Below are 23028 nucleotides of genomic sequence, written 5' to 3' on the forward strand. Positions count from 1 at the left end.
ATTCGATCCAATTTGTGATCCCAGCTACAAAGACAGATGTATACAACAATTCATTCTTCCCCCGCACAATTAAAGCATGGAATAATCTCCACCCTACTATAGTTACCCACCCAGATGCAACTAAATTTAAAGTAGCTCTTTCTTCCCAATAACCCTTTCTGGCTTAAGTCCTCCCTCCACCACCTCCAGTTTAAATTCCATTTGGAATATTTTGGAGGACCAAGAAACCAAGAACCAAGTTCACCTCCACTGCAAAAGTGCATAAAATGGTAACATTGCCAAGATATCTATCAGTCAAGCCTCTGATGGACACAAGGAACTGTAGATGCTGGTTTACACAAAAAGACACAAACAAAGTGTTAATCTGAGTGGGTCAGGCGGCATTGCTGGAGAACTTGGATAGATGATGTTTCGGATCAGCAGCCTTCAGACTAATTGTAGTAGGGAGGAGAAAGATGTGGGGATGGTACAAAGCCTGGCAAGTGCTTGGTAGATACAAGTGAGAGTGATTTAATTTAATTTAGAGATACAGTACAAAAATAGGCTCTTTGGCCTACAACCAGCATCCAATGTTATCCCTCTTTCTCATCCACTCCCTGCGCATTAGATATAATTTATAGAGGCCAATTAACACACAAACCTGTATGTTCGTGAGAGGAAACCAAAGCACCCTGAAGAGCAACCCACAAGAACATGCAAACTCCACACAGACAGCAACTGAGGTCAAAGTTGAACTTTGGTCCCTGGCACTGAGGCAGCAGCTCCACCAATTGTCCCACATAGTGCTGCTTAAAATGGAATTGGCGGATGGGTGGACAAAGGCCAGACATATGTAGAGAAGAGGCACAAAATGTGAATCCCAGGGATGGGATATAGTGGAAGAGGATGGAGGAAGAGGAAAGGGTTATTTTTGGTAAGTTAACTAAAATTGAGAATTCAGTGTTCTTTTTGTTGGGTTATAAGCTACCTAAGTGGAATATGAGGCACGTTTAGCCTCACTCTGGCAGAAGAGGCAGCCCAGGACAGAAATGTTGGTATGGGAAGGGGAGTTAAAAAGGTTAGCAACCAGGAGATCCAGCAGGTGTTGGCGAGCCAAGCGCTTGTATTTGACAAACCGATCGCTTAGTCAATGCTTGGTCTCATCGGGAACATAGAGAACACTCTTGACAGCACGGATTGTTAGTTTAGGCAAACTGGCATCTTGGACTTTTTTCAAAATATTGAATAGAATACATTGTTTATTTGTTTTACATTTCATCAGTGACCCATCTGCCTGTTGGAACCAATCACCCCACCCACCACCATCCTCAAAAAAGTGCTCTCCTTTCCCCTCCGAATATATTTATATCTTCAAGTAACCCCACTCTCAAATTTCTTCCTTGAGCTTCAGCATCACTGCACCATCATTCCCAGAGTTACCAATGCTCCTGCATTATCCAGACATCTAGACTTATGTTAATGTCTCTGGTACTCCTGTAACTGCCCCAGGAGACAAATATTCTAATGTTCCAGCATGTCCCTAAAGGCCCACACATTTAACTTTTTCCTCATTGCTAAATCTGATGCCTACCATCAGCCTTAAACACTTTCCATATAAATATTCTTATAGATGGTGGTGGTTCTATTACCGTCAAATAAGCAGAGGGGAAATAATTGGATTTCCTGCTAAGGTGTGGACTTTGTCCACCATTGGAGAAAGCTGCTCTACTGGCTGGAGTCGACTTTGGGTGCTTCGTTTCTCAGGGCAACATGAACCATTCCTCTTGCTGGAGTTAAGTGACAAGGATGATGAGAGTTCAGCATTGATTATTTTGTCAGTTAAGTCTGTCTAGGGTTATAACAGTATCCAATTTTATCTACAAATTTCAGCATGAGCATTATCACATTTGGATCAATCTTTTTAGTCTTTAATACCAGTTTGTTTAAGAAGGAACTGCAGATGCTGGAAAAATCTAAAGTAGACAAAAAATGCTGGAGAAACTCAGGGGGTGAGGCAGCATCTATGGAGAGAAGGAATCGGCGACGTTTCGGGTCGAGTCCCTTCTTCAGACTGAAACGTCGCCTATTCCTTCTCTCTATAGATGCTGCCTCACCCACTGAGTTTCTCCAGCATTTTTTGTCTACTTTCTACAGTTATTGTTTGGAACGATCATGTTTACACCTCAAGCCCGTGATAGAGGAGCTAGCTATCAAAATATAATCCACATTTCCAATGCTTGGATGTGGGAAGCGCCCAAGAATTGACATTCATGGATTTTCAAGGTTGTGCGGTCTTTGAACGTTTCCATAATTTATCCATTACAAATTGACTTAAAACTTCTTAGTACTGAGTGTGATGAGTATGAAAGCTGTGGTGATTAGCACCTTGTTAAAGACAGATGTCATGTAAGACGGGTTGGCTCACACTCTCATTGGGCTGTCCACAGGCAAAGCATGTTTCATTCAATAAAGTATGCTCCCATTAAAGGCCCTTATCATGCCTTGCATTATTTTCTTCAAATATACAACTAAAATATTAATATCATCTCAGACAATTATTACAAATGTTAATTACAATGCAGGAGGGAAAAACACGTCTATATAGTATAAAGTTATGCTATTCCTTATGACTATGTGTAGTTTAGGGCAAATGTCTCAATATCTGAGTGTTTATATCTATTGAGGTCGTGTTTCTGGCACTGAATAGCTGTAAATGGGATCTTGGAGTTGTCCATGGTCACTTGTGCGGTCTCCAAACAAAGTGGGTGTTCATTTTTTCTTGCAACTCCATTCTTTCTGTCTGGTTCAGTTATCCAGCTTCCATTCTTTGAATGCTGTACAAGATATATTCCAATGGCACTAGCCTTTTCAATACTTCTAGTCTTCATTTACTTTCCTCCCAAAGCTTTATTTCCTGTTTTAATCTCAAGTATCCAGGAAATAGAATTGGTGAGATGTATGGGCAGGACTCTAGGAGAAATGTAAAGGTGCTGTACAGAATGGAGAGATGCTTCACAGGAAGCAGCATAGTAACGCAGTGATAGAGTTTTTGCCTTACAGCGCCAGAGACCCAGGTTCATTCCTGACTATGGGTGCTGTTTGTACATTCTCCATGTGACAACATGGGTTTTCTCCGGGTGCTCCGATTTCCTCCCACATTCCAAAGATGTACAGGTTTGTAAGTTAATTGGCTTGTATAAAATTGGTCCTTGTGTGTAGGATGGAACTAGCATACGGGTGATTGTTGGTCGGCACGGACTTGTATGTCAATGGGCCCGTTTCCATGCTATATCTCTAAGTAAAACTAAACTCAGGAATTTCAGCTACAAGGTTAAATAGGAGAGAATGGAATTTTATGGACTTTAGACAATGGAATCAATTAGGACAGGGGTGGGGAACCTTTTCATGTTGGAATGCCGCATTAAGTTAGCTGTAATCTAATAAGGCCGCATCTAAGAAACTTCAATTAGATATACTTCAAAATGTACATTATTTTGTAAAAATCTAACTACTATGTACTAACTTCAAGAAAATAAAAAAAAAGTTACATTTAAAGTTAACTAACCTTTTAATGACTTTGTTGTGACTGCTTTCTGTGGGAGGTTAATGTACATTCTAGAGTCGCATTAGAACTAAATCATGAGCATACAGGTGTTAAAATAGCGCTCATGACTTACTAATGTTTAATTGTGGCCATCAGTCGGGGAGGGTTATTTTGGTGAATCTTTTACTCTTTGGTAAAGACGTTCATTTTAATATTAAAATAAGAATAATAAAGACGAACAAAAACATATTAATAAAATAAAAATAAAAGGATTTGTTCAACAAAATTTGGATTCATTCAAAAGGCCGCACTTAATGGCGTAGAAGGCTGCATGGGGCCTTAAGGCCGCAGGTTCCCCACCCCTGAATTAGGACTTCAAAAAGAATTGTGGAGGTACATGAGGCCCAAGGCAGGGAAACAAAAGAACAAGTAACTGACAGGATTATTATACAAGTGATATGGAAAAGATGGGTTCAATCATTTTTATTGTGTCAGAACTATTCTTGCCCATTTGTTTTCCCACATTTCCAATTGTCAACATCCTTAAAATCCGATCAAATGTGGAAAATGTCACTTTATTGGTGAAGGGAATAATCTCGAAGTTGGGGCTGCAGAAGTCTGTTAGGGCAAATGTGGATTTTCTTCTTAAATAAAGACAGTGTCTCAAGTTTGCAATTACTTTTGGTTTTGCCCATTCAACAATTGCACAAAGCGTTCAGTAACTGGACTGCAAAACATACACATCTGCAACACAGAGTTTTGGGTAGCACTTTGCTTGGGAAAATCACCAAACAGTAACAATTGATTTTTGATCTGGTGAGAGAAATTAAGCTACACTCAAGTGATCCAATTCAATACACGTATATAAATGATCTGATAAAAATCTAAACAAAATAATGCTGTTCAATTTCTTGGTTAAAATTTGAGGAAGTTATATTAGAATATCTCCCAGTGAAAAGCAACATCTCAAATTGCAGCATGAGGGAACAGGTATTTATAGATTTCTACGTTTTCCTTGTGTATTTATAACAAATGCATGAACATAAAATAACTATTGTTAATAATGCAAATAACTATCCATATATATTCACCTATCATCTTAAGGATGCATTAATATTCTAGAAAAAAAATAATGAATGGTACCAATAAATTTTATTCAAAATAAATGAAAACTTTCACATTTGCCTGGACACATTTAGATTCAGTTTTACACAATACAAATTTATTCACTGAGCTTCAAAAATAGCTGTTTGAGAAATACTAATAGTTCTTCAATCTTTAGTTACCAGTAGTTATATCGTTTTTGTCAAATGGTTCCTACACATCTGTAACCACCTGTATTTAGCCTGCATCTCCTTCTTCCTGTAAGAGGATCTCTGCACACACTCCTTGGAAATAGAAAATGCTAATCTCTTCGAGTTTATCACCTGCTGTCTCCAAACAGCTGTCCAAGTTCAACTTATTTGGCCGCATGCCAATTTTCCATTCAGCTGTGGTATGGCTGATCGTGGGCTTTTAACGGAAGTCAGGCAGTTGAAATTCCTGGTAGCAATCCAATGGCTATCTTTGAAATTTCACATCTACCAGACTAGCTGGACTGCCAGAAAAGACCATTAAAAGCATCTTGTAGAGCACGGTAACATGCAAGGGAAGAGGTGTAGCCGCCGGCAAGATCCTGGGGCGTGGCTGTACGCACATGGTTCAGGTACCTTTAAAACAAAAGTGCACAGAGCTCTTAATAAATGAATTTACACACTTTTCATCACATAGAAAATAAATGCAAAAACACAAAGATAGAAGTTGCTCTAATCTAGTGCTGCATACACATTGATTTCTGGACAGCTGTTAGTTTGGAAATACAGAACATCCATTATTAATACTGCTCCACTTCAATGGAACATATGGTAGCAAAACCAATTTTAAAACAATTATAACAGAGAGATGCAGCAACTCACCTCATGAAAAAGGTCAGCTGCTGTTTAAAGTTTGCCAATCTATAATTGCACTCTACCATAATTCCATCACTGACTGGACAGAGCTGCTATGAACATGTACACTTGGAGCAATGCCAACATTATAAGGTTGCCTCCACACTGCAGGCATTGCCCATAACATCATAAAATAGAAGCAAATGTAGGCTACTCAATGTCTCGAGCCTGCCCTGCAGTTCAGTATAAACCATGGTTGATCTGCCACAGGCCTCATTTCTTCTGTGGCAATTATCCATAGCCCTCAATTTTGTCAACTTAAAAAAAATTATCTACTTCTTCTTTAGATACCCCTAGTGATCTTGCAACTCCACCCTCCAGAGTAGAAAATTCTAGACATATATCACCTTCTGCACATATACAAAGCAAATTTGGTGAATTCATATACGTTGATTTTATCGTCATACACGAGTAAGGTGAGTTATAGGCACAATAAAAACATGCTATATACATAACTCCATCATAGGATCAAAAGGGTATTTAGAACAGCAGCCAACAAAATCTTTGGAAATGGGAGTTTTGGCAAAGAATTGCAACCATTCAAGTATATACCAGGAATGTCCCGAGTTGTATCTCCCTGTTGGCAAGCTCCTGAAGACCTTAACAGGACATGAATAAATTGAACATTTAGAAAGCCTTAAGTTAATCAGACTCATGGATTTGTGAACGACAGGTAAAAAATAGATGGTGATATGGGTATGTATAGACTTCATGGATAGTAATTATAAATTTGCGACCAATGCCAAATTCAGAGTCACGCAATCTAAGGAAAAGTAGATCTTTTCGAGAAATAAGCTGTATGGATATGATGATCTTAATTACCTCCTGTGTTGTAAACTTATGATTGAGGTTATTGAAGCTGGTAAATGATGCTGCAGAGAACCACTTTGTGTTATACTTCGAGGTAAAAAAAAACAATGAAGGCTAATTATACCTGAAACAATATCTTTGGAAGAGCCAAGGTCAATAATCAAAAGGTCTTGAGGAGGAAAATATTTTGGAGATAAATATAGGGATATATTTCCAGTTAATGGTGAGTCACCACATAAAGCATTTTCACATTATCTCCTGTCGATTACATACTCAAAATATAAATGGTACAATTACTGATTAAATAACAAATTTCAAAACCACTAATAGGAAAATACTATTTTCTTTCATCTTAGCAGCAATCCAAACATTATTAGCATTGTAAAATATCCAAAAGTCATTTCTTCAAGTAAAATATCCAAATAACATTTCTTGAAGAACACGGAGCAATAGATAAGCCTTAAACATAGAAACATAGAAAATAGGTGCAGGAGTAGGCCATTCGGCCCTTCGAGCCTGCACCGCCATTCAATATGATCATGGCTGATCATCCAACTCAGTATCCCGTACCTGCCTTCTCTCCATACCCCCTGATCCCTTTAGCCACAAGGGCCACATCTAACTCCCTCTTAAATATAGCCAATGAACTGGCCTCAACTACATAGAAACATAAGGAAGCTGACTAGCAATCTGGACTGCATAATATTATGTTATGTTGTGAATTCAGTTTAAAAGAGTTAACATGCAGTTAAAACATATCAATAAACATTGAAAACCTAAGCAATGACATGCGAGTTGGTCACGGGAAACTAGAGGAGCTCTGAGAGCTATTTTGAATAAAGGCGGTTCTGTCAAAGTGCTTACTTTTAAATATTTTAGCTTTCATACCAATGCAATGTTAGGTTTAGCTCTAACCAATAAACACATTGCAACAGAATGGTTTCTATTCAGTGAGCCCGGCAGGGGGTTCAAGTGAACCATGAAAAGTCAAAAGCAGTGGTTTAGGTGAGATGTGATTGATAATGCAGCAGTCCAATTCTCTACATGTGCACTTGTGGGAGAGATCAGAAGAATGTTTTTGTATCCTTCACTCTATCCAATGCAGAGACATACCAGGTTAAAGTTCAAACTTATTTAGCAAAGGAGGCTATTATCTTTAGCTCAGCAAGAGCTGCCTTTTAAGTCAATTTTCAATAAACCAGGAGTAGAATTATACTGGAAAAAGAAACAGCAGAATCTGAAATCTTGGGTAAAAAATAAAATTCAGCAGGTCAGTCACCTGTATTTGTGGAGGGAATGGACAGATGACGTTTTGGATTGGGAACCTTCTTTAGACTAATGGATTGGGGAACAGAAAGCTGGAAAATAATGATAGGGATGGGGTAAAGCCAGGCAAGTGATAAATGGATATGGTTGAGGGGGGTGATTGGCAGATGGGCGGAGTAAATTACTAGACGTGAAAAAGAAACAAAGGGAGTGAAAATTGATGTGACATAAAGGTGGTGGGAGAGATATGGGTGGAATGGGGCAGAGGGTTTGGTGAAGGAGGCGGCAAAAGGAATATGAGACTCAAGTATGGAAGACGAGTGTACAGAGGATGGGAAAGGAGTAGGGAGACTAGGGTGGTGGCAATGGAAATGAGGGGGTGGTGGGAACTTAATTACTTAAAATTGGACTATTCAAACATGCATCGTAGGTTGTCAAGGATATTTTCAGTACATCGGTCAGCGTATTGAATATAAAAGTTGGAATATTATGTTACAGTTGTACAAATCATTGGTAAAACCACATTTGGAGTATTGTGGTCAGTTTAGGTCATCCTACTATTGGTTAGCAAGGGTATTTGGAGCTGAGGGATGAATTTCTGTGCAGAATGTCTGCATGTTGAGTTGTAAGCTACCAAAGTGGAATGAGGTGCTGTTCTTCCCCTCCCTATCTACCCTCAATCCAACCCTCTCTACCCCTTCCCTCTCCCCCGCACTACCCACTCCCTCTCCAACGTCCCTCCCCTCAATTCTACCCCTCTCTCTCTCCCTCTACTCTTTCTACCCCCCTCCTTCTCTGTCCCCTTCCCTCTTAACTCCCCTCCACCTCCCTCTCTACCCCCCTCTCCACCTCCCTCTCTACCCCCCTCCGCCTTCTCTACCCCCCTCCCTCCTCTCTACCCCCCTCCCCCTCCCTCTCTACGCCCCCTCTCTGCCACCCCCTCTACCTCCCTCTCTACCCACCCTCCCTCTATAGGAATTGAAGAGGGAGAGTGAAGAGGAGGAGGAGGAGGAGGGAGTGCTGGGGGATGAGGGGAAATGAGCCGCGCCTGCGCAGTTGGGGGCTATGTGTGAGTGGTGCAATATTGCTTTGGGGAATGGCTTGCGTTGGGGGAACGGGTGAGTGGTGGAATCTTACATTGGGGAGCAGACCCAACAAGTCTGCACTTAGCATGCACAGTAATGCCTCCATCTTCTATGTCACAATGGGAACCCGTCAGCCGCGCCTGTGCAGTTAGGAGATATGGATGAGTGGTGGAATATTGCGTTCGGGGACCAGCCCTCCCATGTAACCCCCCCCCCCGCGTTGTGAGACGAGACACAACGGGTCCCACTTGATCTAGTACTCTATAAATACTTCAGTTTGATCCTACAAAGGTCAGAATTCTTGAACGCATATTACAATACTTTGATACATCTTTAAGATTGCCCTTTAATGAAAACAGATGTCACGTTGAGTCCTTCAGGGGTTTTTCAGGATAAAATATATCTTCCTACATGGACTTTTATTACTACGGTGCACATGACCACAGGAAGTACGATTTGCCAACAAATAACAGGAAGCACCACTTGCCAACAATGCCTCCTAAAGCCAAAACCTCCTGTCTATGCTCTTTGGACTAAATATCAAAATCAAACAGTTTTTGTCCATTCCTTAACTATCTGACCTGACCATAAGAATTTGCAAACAGTAGCAATCGTGAATGTTTATTCAAACTTTTAAATTTTCCTCATGATGTTTTAAAATATTGTTTCAAGAATATTAATGGTTCTTACAAATGTAAATCCTACAATATTTAGATCATTAGGCCTAGAAGGGAAGGGGTTCCACAGTTCCTCCTCCTCAAAGGAAGAGGATAAAGGAGGGATGGAAGAGAGGGAATTGGAGAATATAGAAATGTTTTTAGCAACTATTTTAGAATATCTGTCATCACTGATTATGGTGGTTCAGATAATTTGGAAGCAACATTTTTTGAGCATGTAGGTATCATTCTATCTTTTGACAGTCAGTTTGCAGGCACCAATTCAAAAATGTGAAATTAATTCCCCACCTGCTACACATCTTTCATGTCTGTACGAGTAATTTAATTTTATATTTTTTCCAATGCTGTCACTTTTTCAAACATTTAAGTTTTTTTTTTAAAATAGGATTTCATATTTACTTAATTGTTTACGACTGCAAGTTTCAATACCAATGTACTGCAGGAATGGTCAAATATTAAACATGCTGCAATTTTATATTTTCATCAATTATGAAAGGCAACAAGAACCTAGATGATAGCACCACCATCAAAACAGAGAAACAAGTTCAAACAGAAGGAAAATCTAGCTATAACATTAACATAACCACTCAGCAATCCTCCTAGTTCTTCTAAACCACTTCAAGCTAATACATTGATTTTGAAGTTTAATTATTGCTTTTTTTTGACAAACATGCGAATTGAAGGACAGATAGATCCCATAATCAGCAGTTTAAATGACCCAGCTAATTTGTGCCGATTAGCAAGTAAAATACATTGAATGGTCCATATTATAAACAACAGCAGGCTTCATGCGGCCAGTTAATAGTGTAATTAGATTTCAAGGTTCAGATGACTGCTTAATGCACTCATGATTTAAATCATTTGAATACCCTGAAATATATTTCTAAACTTAAATTGCTACAATGCCCAAGGAAACATAATTTGACCCAGTTAAAGATTTGTTCAACACAGAGTACAATTTTGATTTTCCTAAAATCAGATAATTATCGTATCAATCAACACTTCTACTCAGCTTAATGAACCAGTGCTGGTAGGCTCAGCAGGGAGGCAGCAAGTTTCAATTTTACAAACGATAGACGTTAACTTTGCCTGTTGACATTCCAGGCTAGACTAAATAGAAGTGGTATCACCATAGTATGGACACAAGCACCAAAGAGACCTCAGCGCATTGAACTCCACTGGACGGTTTCACCTTCCCTCCCACCTGCTACCCCCTATTTTCAGTCCGAAGAAGGGTCCTAACCTAAAACGTCATCTATCCTTTTTCTCCAGAGATGCTGCCTGACCTGCTGAATTACTTCAGCACTGTGTGCCTTTCTTTAGCCCAATCTGATGTTCTCATGCAAAATTGTGGGAATGCTACACAGTTGTAGATGTGTAGGAAGGCACTGCAGATGCTGGTTTAAACCGAAGATAGACACAAAAAGCTGGAGTAACTCAGCGGGTCAGGCAGCATCTCTGGAGAGAAGGAATGGGTGACTTTTTTTGATGCTGTCTTTAGATGCCGTTTTTGGTTGAAAGATTCAACCAAGGAACAAGCTTACAATTCAGATGAAGTTCTTGTAATGTATTTATAGAAATTTAGCCTTTGACAAATTTCAGTAAAGAGCAAGTAATCTGGTCAGAGATCATTACTGTTTAAATAACTCATATTTACTGACATTATAATAATGACATAATTTCAAAAGTTATAACAAAACTGACAGTATTTCAGAAGTACTTTGATGTCAATCTCTCAGGGCGTCATATGACCACAAAACGTGCTAAATGTCTCATATGTATACTATGGTATACAGGACACTTTGTCCTCAGTTGAGAAAACCTTGTGGAAGAAGACACTGTGGCACATCAGCTGCTGTCTCAAGCAACCAGAGTTCAATGTTGACCTTTGTGCTAGCTGTGTGGAGTTCACATATCTGTTTCCATCGGCTACTCTAGTTTCCTCCCACTTCTAACATAACACTTGTTCACTAAGGCTGCTGGGCAGGCACAATGACATCAAACACCACTCCGGCCTAGTGATATTGCTGGAGTAAAATTGTACCATGTACATAAAACTACAAACAGAATGGACCCTCAATGAAGTTGAAGTAGGCCTAACTACCTACTCAAGAGTATTTAATTTTCATATGCTTCACAAATGGACCATGAAATTCTTACTTGTTGCATCTTAACATGCTCATAAACACAATGTACACAGATATATATATTTTTAATTCATAAATTAATAAACCATAATACTGGAGCAAAAATTGTATTTTTTAGTGCAACAGCTTTTGTCCATTCTTTAACTAAGTGACCTAACCATATGAATTTGCAAACAGTAGCAGCAGTGAATGTTTATTCATACTTTTAGCTTTTCCTCATGATGTTTTCAAATATTTGTTCATGAATATTTATAGTTCCCAATGTAAATCCTACAGCATTGAGATCTTTAGGCCCAGAGGAGAAGGGATTCTACACTTCCTCCTCTCATAATACTGGTGCAAAAACTGTTGTTCTTAGTGCAACTAAAGATGAACAATAGAAGTTCGCTGCTCTAGATGTCAGCAGATCTATATCAGTGAGACCAAGCGGAGGTTGGGCGATCGTTTCGCCGAACACCTCCGCTCGGTTCCGCAATAACCAAGCTGACCTCCCGGTGGCTCAGCACTTCAACTCCCCCTCCCACTCCGTCTCCGACCTCTCTGTCCTGGGTCTCCTCCATGGCCACAGCGAGCAGCACCGGAAATTGGAGGAACAGCACCTCATATTCCGTTTGGGGAGTCTGCATCCTGGGGGCATGAACATCGAATTCTCCCAATTTTGTTAGTCCTTGCTGTCTCCTCCCCTTCCTCAGTCCCCCTGCTGTCTCCTCCCATCCCCCAGCCTTCGGGCTCCTCCTCCTTTTTCCTTTATTGTCCCCGCCCACCCCCACCCCCGATCAATCTGAAGAAGGGCTTCGGCCCGAAACGTTGCCTATTTCCTTCGCTCCATAGATGCTGCTGCACCCGCTGAGTTTCACCAGCTTTTTTGTGTACCATAGAAGTTCATAGTTGCTGAGAGTAATGTTGTGTAGTGTTCAAGAGCCCAGTGGTTGTTGAGAAGCTTTTCTTGAAACCTGGTTGTCACAGTTTACAGACCCACGCACCTTCTTCCTGACAGTAGGAGCAAAGTAAGACCATGTGGGTAAATGTGAGAGCATGAAAATGAGGTGGTGTTTGTCTTTGTTGAAATTGGCTGCCTTTTGGCTAACTGTAGAGAGCATGCTGACCAGTTGCACCGTGGCTTGGTTCAGCAACTTGAGCGCCCTGGAGAGGAAAAGACTACAAAAAGTAGCAAACACTGCCCAGTCCATCATCGGCTCTGACCTTCCTTCCATCGAAGGGATTTATCGCAGTCGCTGCCTCAAAAAGGCTGGCAGTATCATCAAAGACCCACACCATCCTGGCCACACACTCATTTCTCTGCTACCTTCAGGTAGAAGGTACAGGAGCCTGAAGACTGCAACAACCAGGTTCAGTAATAGCTACTTCCCCACAGCCATTAGGCTATTAAACCTGGCTCAGAAAAAACTCTGATTATCAATAACCCATTATCTGTTATTTGCACTTTATCAGTTTTTTTATTCATGTGTGTATACATTTATATTATGGTATATGGACACACTGATCTGTTTTGCAGTAAATGCCTACTATGTTCTGTGTGCTGAAGCAAAGCAAGAATTTCATTGTCCTTTCAGGGACACATGACAATAAACTCACTTGAACTTGAACATTTTGAGCCAGCTCCTCCTATGGTGGGGAGGTCAGTACATGTGATGGACCGGGCTGTGTTTATCACTCTCTGTAAACTCCTTCGTTCCTGAATATCTAAGTTTCCAAATCAGGTTGTGACGCAACCGCTCAGTATGATATATTCTGTACACCCGTAGAATTTCAGGAGTATTCATCAACATATCAAATCTCCTCAATATTCTAAAGAAGTAGAGGTATTGATGAGCTTCCTTTGTGATTACATCAGAATGCTGGGCCCAGGACAGATCTTCAGAGACATGCATGCCCAGGAACTTGAAACTGTTGGCTCTCTCCAACACCGTCCCATCTGAACTCAATAATCACCTCCTTGATCTTGCTGACATTGTTGCAACATTGGATCCACTGGTGCAACAATCTCCCTGCTATACTCAGACTCACCATTGCTCATATTTGTCTAACAATGGCGATATCTACAGTAACCACTGGCAAGAGTACAAAACTATTCAAGCTGAAAACGTGCATCACCCACTTTCTCTCTCTCCCCCCCCCCTCAAAAAACAAGTGACTTCCAACTTTTCTTGAATAAAACCCTACCAAAAACACTTGTCATTTATTAAAGCCTCCTGGACCATTATAACCAGTAATCACGCTAGCTCTGTCAGACTGGGGAAAAATATCTCCAAAACTATAAACTATTTGAACTGTTTTTGTCACTTTTCACCTTATATTTTACTTTTTTTGGTGACACTTAATTCAGTATATGTGTAGATTCGTGTTACCAGCATAGCTAAGGGTAAGCATTTCAAAACGCTTATTTATTTCAGTATTGAATTACATACATTTTTTTTCCTCTCTTTGTTGTTGCATGTACATTGAATATGGTATAACATTATAGTTTACAAATATTACGGCATAATGGATTAGAACAAATTAAAAAAAAACAATATTTCATAAAATTATTCCCAATCCCACCTCACAAATCTTTATTTCTCTCAAGGTCAGTATGTCTGAAGCTCGACAATAGGAATTATTACTTATTGGAACATGAATACAATGCGTTTAAGATTGTGTTAGTTGTGGCTTACTGATTCATATACATGCTATATGAATCATAGCACCATTTGAAGTATAGGTATTCTTTGTAGTGTCATTGAAAAGCTTTCAGACTTTGTTAAATTACTGCCATATGAACACCTAGCTTATTGTTTCAACAATGAAGTGATCCAGAATTCAGCAAATTGTGAAAATACTTGACATATACTTTAAATTATATTTTATGGAGTTACACCACCATTTAAACAAATGTTGCTCAACATGCAAGAATGTGTCAAAAATGTAATTAGGTCGAAGGCTACATTATTCAGCTATTATCGGTGAATTTTAAAGACTATTTTGCCTCCCTATAAGGGCATAATAATGCTTACCCTTAGTTCTAACAGCTGTCAACCCTTCAACCACACTCTGTAGAAAATTGCAAGCTGTACAAATATTCCCTTAGCAGCCACATGATCATCCATGAAAAGAAAAAAACTGAATTAACTAACTAAAATAACCCCTGCACTCTGTTATGAGAGCAATTGCATAACCATTTTTCTGCTGCTTTGAAACCTTCACGTCTTGTTTGAATTATAAAATGCACATCTCAGTATAAGCAGGAGTTCATTAGATATATTCAATGAGCCCACCTGGCCAACTAAAACATGGCTTATCTGTTGTATTCTTATTTAGATGCGTGAAATTGAATAGATCACACGGGCAACAGTTTTTCTTCTATTTGTGAAGTAAAAATACAAGGAAAAGGAAAGAAAAATGGCGGGAGAGAAGTTAATTAGGTGAAGCAGTACAAATGTGAAATATTTGACAATTTGTTGAGGTACCAAATAAAATAACTTTAGGAATGACTGGATACAATTGGATGATTAGAAAATAAACTTAATTGCTGCAATACTTAATGAAAGTAGGTAGTGGATTTCAATTGCTTTCTATTTTCAAAACATCCTAGACATTTTTACTTAATTTGCCTATACAGAATAAATGGAGATGAATTATTGGGAGGATTAAAACATCTCATAACTTTTTTTTTTTAATACAAGAATCCATATTTGACTGGCTCTAATAAGTGATATCCAACAGCCCAGATACATTTTCCACATAATTAACTATTAAGCAATGTACCTCAGTCAGAGTCCTAAATGTATACGGCACAGAAACAGGCCCTTTGGCCCAACTTTTCCATGCCAACCAAGGTACCTTCCTGAGCTAGTCCCTTTGTCTGTAATTTGCTTATATTCCTCTATCCATGTACCTGTCCAAAACAACACAAAGTGCCTAAGAAGGGTCCCAACCCAAAAAGGCTCCTATCCATGTCCTCCAGAGATGCTGCTTGACCCAGACTGAAGAAGGGTCCCGACCTGAAACATCACCTATTTATGTTCTCCACAGATGCTGCCTGACCCACTGAGTTACTCCAACACACTGTGTTTTTATGCTCAAGATTCCAGCACCTGCAATTCTTCACATCTACCTATCCAATCAGCCTAGTTTTAATTTTAGAGATACTGTGTGAAAACAGGCTCTTTGGCCAACCGAATCAGTGCCGACTGGCAATCACCCATACTCGTTCAATTTTACACATTAGGGACAATTTACAGTAGTCAAGAGAGTTTATTGTCATATAGAAGCCAATGAACCTAAAAATCTGCACGCCTTTGGAATGTGGAGGCAACCCACACTACCTCGGGCAATATAAGTGATTTTTTTGCACTAAAATACCCTGTTTGAGGTTTCAAATTATATTGTTCAGATGTTCAGTTATATTGTTCAGATGTTCACTGAAGATGTAACTAGGAAAATGGACAAGGGAGAGTCAATGGATGTAATGTCTTTCAGAGAGCATTTGATAAGGTCCCACATAGGAAATTAGTGGGCAAAATTAGGGCACATGGTATTGGGGGTAGAGTGCTGACATGGATAGAGAAGTGGTTGACAGACAGGAAACAAAGAGTAGGGATTAACGTGTCCCTACTCTTTGGCAGGCGGTGACTAGTGGGGGTACCACAGCTATTTACAATATACATCAATGATTTGAATGAAGGGATTCAAAGTAACATTAGCAAATTTGCAGATGACACAAAGCTGAGTGGCAGTGTGAACTGTGATGAGGATGCCATGAGAATGCAGGGTGACTTGGACAGGTTGGGGGAGTGGGCTGATGCATGGCAGATGAAATTTAATGCGGATAAATGTGAAGTACTCCACTTTGGTAGCAAAAACAGGAAGGCAGATTACTAAATGGCGTCAAGTTGAGAAAAGGGGAAGTACAACAGGATCTGGGGGTCCTTGTACATCAGTCTATGAAAGTAAGCATGCAGGTACAGCAGGCTGAGAAGAAAGCGAATGGCATGTTGGCCTTTATAACATGAGGAATCGAATATAGGAGCAAAGAGGTCCATCTGCAGTTGTACAGAGCCCAAGTGAGACCACACCTGGAGTATTGTGTGCAGTTTTGGTCCCCTAATTTGAGGAAGGCCAAAATAGATAACATTAAAAATGTAAAATCTACCCTTGATCTCTGGTCATGTTAATCCATGTACAGCAGAGCTGGAGGATGGGCAACCTGCATTTCAGTTTCATATCTGAAATCTTCCAAACTCATCCAAAATGTCTGCAACAAGATTTTTTTTTTCGTGCTTTGCTTACTTTTATAAACAATTCTTCTTCTTGGTCCTTGGTCCGTCAAAATATTCCAAATGGAATTTAAGCTGGAGGTGGCGAGGAGTGGACTGAAGCAAAAAAAGGATTATTGGCGAAGAAGAGCTACCTTAAATTTAGTTGCGTCTGGTTGAGTAACTATAGTAGGGTGAAGACTATTCCATGCTTTACTTGTATGGGGGAAGAATGAATTGCTGTACACATCTGCCTTGGTAGCTGGTATCTCAAATTGGATCGAATGCCCTCGGCTGCTCCTAATAGGTTTGGATTTGGTGTAGGTTTGATAATCTATGTCGAGCTGACCATTTAACATTTTGTAAAAACAGGTCAAATGGTGAGCTTTACATCTGTCTTGGAGAGGGTTCCATCCAAGTGATTTCCGAATGTTGGTAATTGCCGTGGTCTTCGCTTGCTCCAAGTTTAAAGACTACATCCTCGGCAACTCTTTCACCATCGAGACTGACCACCAGCCTGAATAAACCCATCCATGTTGCTTCTTCCCGGTTGCAGCGCATGATGCTGCAGCTCCAGCGTTTCACGTTCCAGATCGTCTACCGTAAGGGCAAAGACATGTTTGTAGCTGACACCCTTTCTCGTGCTCCGCTGCCTTCCGTTGTCCGTCACCCGTACGAATCCTCCGACCTTCTGGTACTAAACGTCAACATTGTTCCTTCACAGCAAATGCAGTCCCTGGTGCAACACACTGCTGATGATCCTGCCCTGCAACAACTTGCGGACGTTATCCGCCGTGGTTGGCCTGACCGTCGCTCCGAACTGCCTGCTGGCGCTGTACCATATTTCCTCGTTTGCGACGAACAGGTGCTTCACGCCGGCGTGGTGGTAAAGGGTCACAAAGTCGTGGTGCCTGCTGCACTCCGGGATCATTATTTCCAGACTGCTCACAGCGGCCACCCTGGGGTGGAAGCTACTCTATCCCATGCCCAGAGCCAATTCTACTGGCCAGGCATGGCTCAGGACATCCGTGACAGGGTCTCCGCCTGCGCTGCCTGCAACACCCTGCACCCCCATCAGCAGCACCAGCCTCTCCTGCAGCCGCCGGCTCCAGAGCTCCCATGGATGGCCGTTGCCACCGACCTCTTTGAGTGGCGCGGAAAGCACTTCCTGGTCCTGGTGGATTCCTATTCCAGCTGGTTCGAGGTCGACCAGCTGACCTCCGTCACCTCTGCCGCTGTCATCGGGAAGCTTCGCCGCCACTTCTCCACCTTCGGCTCCCCGGTGACCCTCCGGTCCGACAACGGCAGCCAATTCTCCAGCGACGAATTTAAAACCTTTGCGGCCCGTTGGAACTTTCACCACGTTACCAGCAGCCCCGAGTTTCCTCAAAGCAACGGACTTGCTGAGCGGGCCGTACGTAGCGCCAAGGAGCTGCTGGAACACTGCCGCCTGTTCCGTGCCGATTTCCACCTTGCCCTGCTCAACCTCCGCAACATTTCCCGCGACCCTGCGCTCGGTTCCCCTGCCCAGCGCCTTATGTCTCGCACCACCAGACCTCCCCTGCCGGTCTCCCAGCAGTCCCTCAAGCCCTCAGTACAAAATCCTGCCACTGTCACTGAGCGCATTGTCAAAAAACAGGCCATCCAGAAGCGCTCCTTCGACAAATCCGCCCGGCCCCTTCCCCGTCTGTTCCCAGGGCAGGTTGTCCGAATGCAGTCCCCCACTGGCCACTACCGCCTGGCCGTCGTAGTCGGCGACGCCGGTTCTCCGCGCTCCTACTTCGTCGGCTACGAGGGGGCTATCTACCGTCGCTCCCGCCAGCACCTACTCCTTGTGAATGAGCCCACTCCGCCTCCCGCAGATCCTTCTCACCCCCCCATCTCTTCTCGACCTCCCGTTGCCCCTCGCGCCCCGTCTACACCTCGCATGCCACGCACCCTACCTTCACAACTGTCCGCCCGTTCCCCTGCCTCGCCTGCCAAGCCAGCATCGCCTGCAAAACCTACCTCCCCTGCCAAGCCTGTTTCTCCACCCGCAGCCCCGCATTCTCCTCCGCCCGCCTCTCCTGCCCATCCCCCGGCTGCTGTCCCTTCTGTTCCCGACAATGAGGAGGAGGGCGGCTTACGCAACCACTCTGGCCGGCTGGTCAGGCCGCCTGTCCGCTACGGGGAACTCGCATAGTGTTGTACTGTTGCCGTTGCGGTTGGTGTTCGTAGCGTATGAGCCGTGGTCACTCTGTATAGTACCTGCCATGCTTTTGTTTCCAAGAGGAAGGATGTAGATCAGTGCATGTTCCTTTAACCATAGTGACCTCCCGTATTACTAACCACTCCCCATTGTCTCCAGTATAATTGTAGTGTCCCCACCTCTAGCTCGCTCTCTAGCTCCAGTGATGACCACGGACATAGTGTTAAACAGTTACCTAAATAAATAGTTACAGTAAAAGACTTGTGTGTGCAGTAAGTCATTTTACAGTAATATTCACCTCTCTCATAGGTATTTGTAACAAATCGAGCTGCCTGTCTTTGGACATGTTCGATGGAAGAAATGTTTTTATTTGTGTATGGATCTCATGCTGCAACTGCGTAGTCCAAATGTGGTCTAACGAGGGTGAAGTATAACTTCTCCTTGACAGAAGTTGAAAATTTATGAAAATTCCTCTCAATTTGGTTGACAAAAACCACACAGGATAGGTACATTTTCCTCATTCAAGGAATAGGGCCACATTTCAAATATGATTTATTTTATAACATCAATAATTATTATTCTATAATATTATACAATATAACCTGCACCATTCTTAGAAATGCTTATCATTAACAAAAGCAATTCACAAACAGAGCAACAGATTCAACGCAAGACATCAGGCAACAAATCTAGAACTAGATACTTAGAAACATAGAAACATAGAAATTAGGTGCAGGAGTAGGCCATTCGGCCCTTCGAGCCTGCACCGCCATTCAATATGATCATGGCTGATCATCCAACTCAGTATCCCGTACCTGCCTTCTCTCCAGGTGATCCCCTTAGCCACAAGGGCCACATCTAACTCCCTCTTAAATATAGCCAATGAACTGGCCTCAACTACCCTCTGTGGCAGAGAGTTCCAGAGATTCACCACTCTCTGTGTGAAAAAAAAAGTCTTCTCATCTCGGTTTTAAAGGATTTCCCCCTTATCCTTAAGCTGTGTCCTTGTCCTGGACTTCCCCAACATCGGGAACAATCTTCCCGATACTTGGATGAAAATCAGTTACAGAACACCATTCCTATTATAGAATATTGCATTGGTGGCAGAACCGGGATGCGGGGGGGGGGGGGGGGGGGGGGGGGGGGGGGGGGGGGGGGGAGGAGGACTGCAGCCCCCCCACTTTTTTGGCTGGACATGTTTCAGTGTCTCGGGCTTTGGACGAGGCGTTGCTGTGCTCAGAGCAACCTGGTCGTGGGTGTTGGAGAGCCGGGGCGGAGGGTGGGATGGAAGCAGAAGCAGTAACTACAGGAAAAATGTTCTCCATGATGGGAGATTCCAGAATAAGGGGTCACAGTTTAAGAACAAGGGGTAGGCCATTTAGGACTGAGAGCAGGACAAACTTTCTTCACCCAGAGAGTTGTGAATCTGTTGAATTCGCTTCCACGGAAGGCACTGGAAGCCAATTCACTGGATGTTTTCAAGAGAATGTTACATTTAGCTCTTGGGACTAGCAAAAATCAAGGGATATGGGGAAAAAACTGGAAAGGGGTACTGATTTTAGATGATCAGCCACGATCATATTGAATGGCAGTGCTGGCTCGAAGGGCCGAATGGTCTACTCCTGCACCTATTTTCTATGTTTCTATGTAACTTGCTCATGCTTGAATATATATGGCAATAAATCTCCTCTTGATTTTGAAGTTTTCATGCATGGTAGAGGTATAATGTAGTCAGAGTGATACAGGATGAAACAGGCCCTTCGGCCCAACTTGCCCACAGCTGCCAACATGTCCCAGATACACTACCTTCTTTTGGTCCGTATCCCTCCTAACCTGTCCTATCCATGTATTAGTCTAACTAGTTCCTAAATGTTGTGATAGTTCCTGCCTCAACTAACTCATCTGCCAGCTTGTTCCATACATCCACCACCCTTTGTTTGGAAAAGGTTACCCCTCAGATTCCTATGAAATCATTTCCCTTTCACTTTAAATCTGTCCTCTGGTCCTCGATTCACCTACACTGGGCAAGAGACAGTGCGTTGAAATGTAATTTCTAATGCATATTAGATTTCTCGTAAGTGTTACTTTAAAAAAAGTAACGTTTCCACAAACATATACCCCCTTTATTAATGTCATGGTTTGATGATTCTAAATTCAAATCAAATTGAAATACACGTAAAAGGAGAACGCATACTTTCAAAATACTCTGATTTTTTCCTCGAGCAAAACATAATTTATATGACTTCGCAAAATTAGGAAATGCTATGATTATTTCTTGTCCCTTTTTCCAACTAAAAACTAAAAAAAAAAATAGCACTTGAAATAACACAATTAAACGTTTTTCTGTCAAATTTTCTGTACCGTGGAAGGCACTGTCGTCGATCCCGGGGGTATGGGGGGGGGGGGGGGGTAGATGGGAGATATAGTCCCCCACTTTGAGGTGGGGATGGCCTGTATTATTATCCCCCAGTTTTTGGAGGTCGAGCAATAATAAAAATAATAATCACCTGCACCTATCTCTCATGTAGGCCCTACATTATCTTAAAAATACTTCAAACAAAAAACATTGAAATCATACTTTTACAATGCGCTAAAACATGATTTTAATACATCAAATTTCAAAATGTTTTGAAACAGGGGCTCTGCGGCCCCTGTATTTTACATGATTTAGTTGTCAATTCACTATATTCAAGGGGCAAGTTTCTGGGGCAAAAAACAACAGATCAAAGCAAGGTCAATTGCATTCCATCAGGAAACATGTCTTAACATTTTATTTATTGGACTTTCTGATCACACAATCCTAGTGTATGCAAATTTTGCAAAGTAACTTTATCTATTTATTCTTCATGACAACACCAGAAATCTTGTTGTTCCAGTAAGAGGAATGAGTGGGCACAGGTTTTTCTAGAAGGAATGCATTGGGAACTGTTTAAACAAACAAATGCATCTGGAATATACTACAAATTTACATACGACTGTACATACAATCATTTTAAAATTTTGATCACGATTACCATTGGTACAAGCATGTGGTGGAGGGTTCAGGTGATAAGATCACCAAGTTCTGTGTAGCGAGATCTTCCACGTAAATATTACTCCGCATCAACAAAACACCACAACTTTTCTCTCTGGCACTCAAAGAAATGTAATACAAAATTTATAAAGCATGTTTATCCTCTTTCTTCTTACAAAACAGGTTGCGTCACAGGGAGATTGTGAGACTGGACGGGCGGAGAGACATTCTCGGCAGCTGCACGCACACAGATCCGCGCCTCATCCGCAGCCAGGATCTAACCTGGGTTCCCGATGCCGCAAGCACTGCCGAACCACCACTGGACCGTCCGTCCCTCCTTCCCCGAGTGTCCCATCCCCGCCAACCCCAGCTCAACACTGCCTGCCCCACCGGGCCAACCGACAACTCAGGACGGACGGGACAACGGCCCGGAACAGAGGCCCACAGCCAGCACGGAGAAGAAGCGCCAACTCCAGCCCAATCTCACTCCAACTACTGAGGAACCCGCTCCCCGACGGGCCAGGAACCGCCAGCCGCACCACCCAGTGCCCACCGGCCAACCTTCCCGTCGCCGACCGCAAGTCCGTCTCCACCGCTCCAGGCCTGCGCCCCGGCTGCCGGTCAACCCGACTGGACAGGCAGAGCCAGGCTGGAGCATCCGCCCCGCACCAGCTACAAGTCCGGGGCCGCCATTGCTCCAGGCGCGCGCCCTGGCTGCCGGCCAACCCGGTTGGACAGGCAGAGCCGAGCTGGAGGCAGCGCCTCCTCCCGCGCGGGCTGCAAGCTCAGGGCCACCCCGGACAGGGACGGGACACCCAGGAGGGGACAGGGACAGCCCAGCAGCAACTCAACAGCGCCCACAGCTCCGGAGATCCAGGCCTGACCCCGACCACGCATAAAATGCAGGCCTGTACACAACGCAGCACCACAGCCACTGAGAATGTTTATAGCGAGTGACCTATGACCTGGGCATGCGCAGTCGGAATACCGAACTCGCTTATTCAAAGCAGATCAGAACCAGCCAAGCTGCAACATGCCCATTTTACACAGGAAGTATCTGTACTTGAGGGCTCTTA

The 23028-nt window shown here is 42.5% G+C and overlaps 1 protein-coding gene across 1 annotated transcript in view; it reads right to left on the reverse strand.

Moving 5' to 3' along the window:
• Positions 1–4658: 4658 nt before the first annotated feature.
• mnat1 (MNAT1 component of CDK activating kinase) overlaps positions 4659–23028 on the reverse strand; it is a 105116-nt gene continuing 86746 nt past the window's right edge. Inside the window, exon 8 of the mRNA XM_055640319.1 lies at positions 4659–5232. Coding sequence (XP_055496294.1) covers positions 5112–5232 — 121 coding nt within the window. The 3' untranslated portion in view covers positions 4659–5111. The remainder of the gene's footprint in view (positions 5233–23028) is intronic.

The sequence above is a fragment of the Leucoraja erinacea genome, chromosome 9, assembly GCF_028641065.1.
Source record: "Leucoraja erinacea ecotype New England chromosome 9, Leri_hhj_1, whole genome shotgun sequence".
Taxonomy (NCBI): domain Eukaryota; kingdom Metazoa; phylum Chordata; class Chondrichthyes; order Rajiformes; family Rajidae; genus Leucoraja; species Leucoraja erinaceus.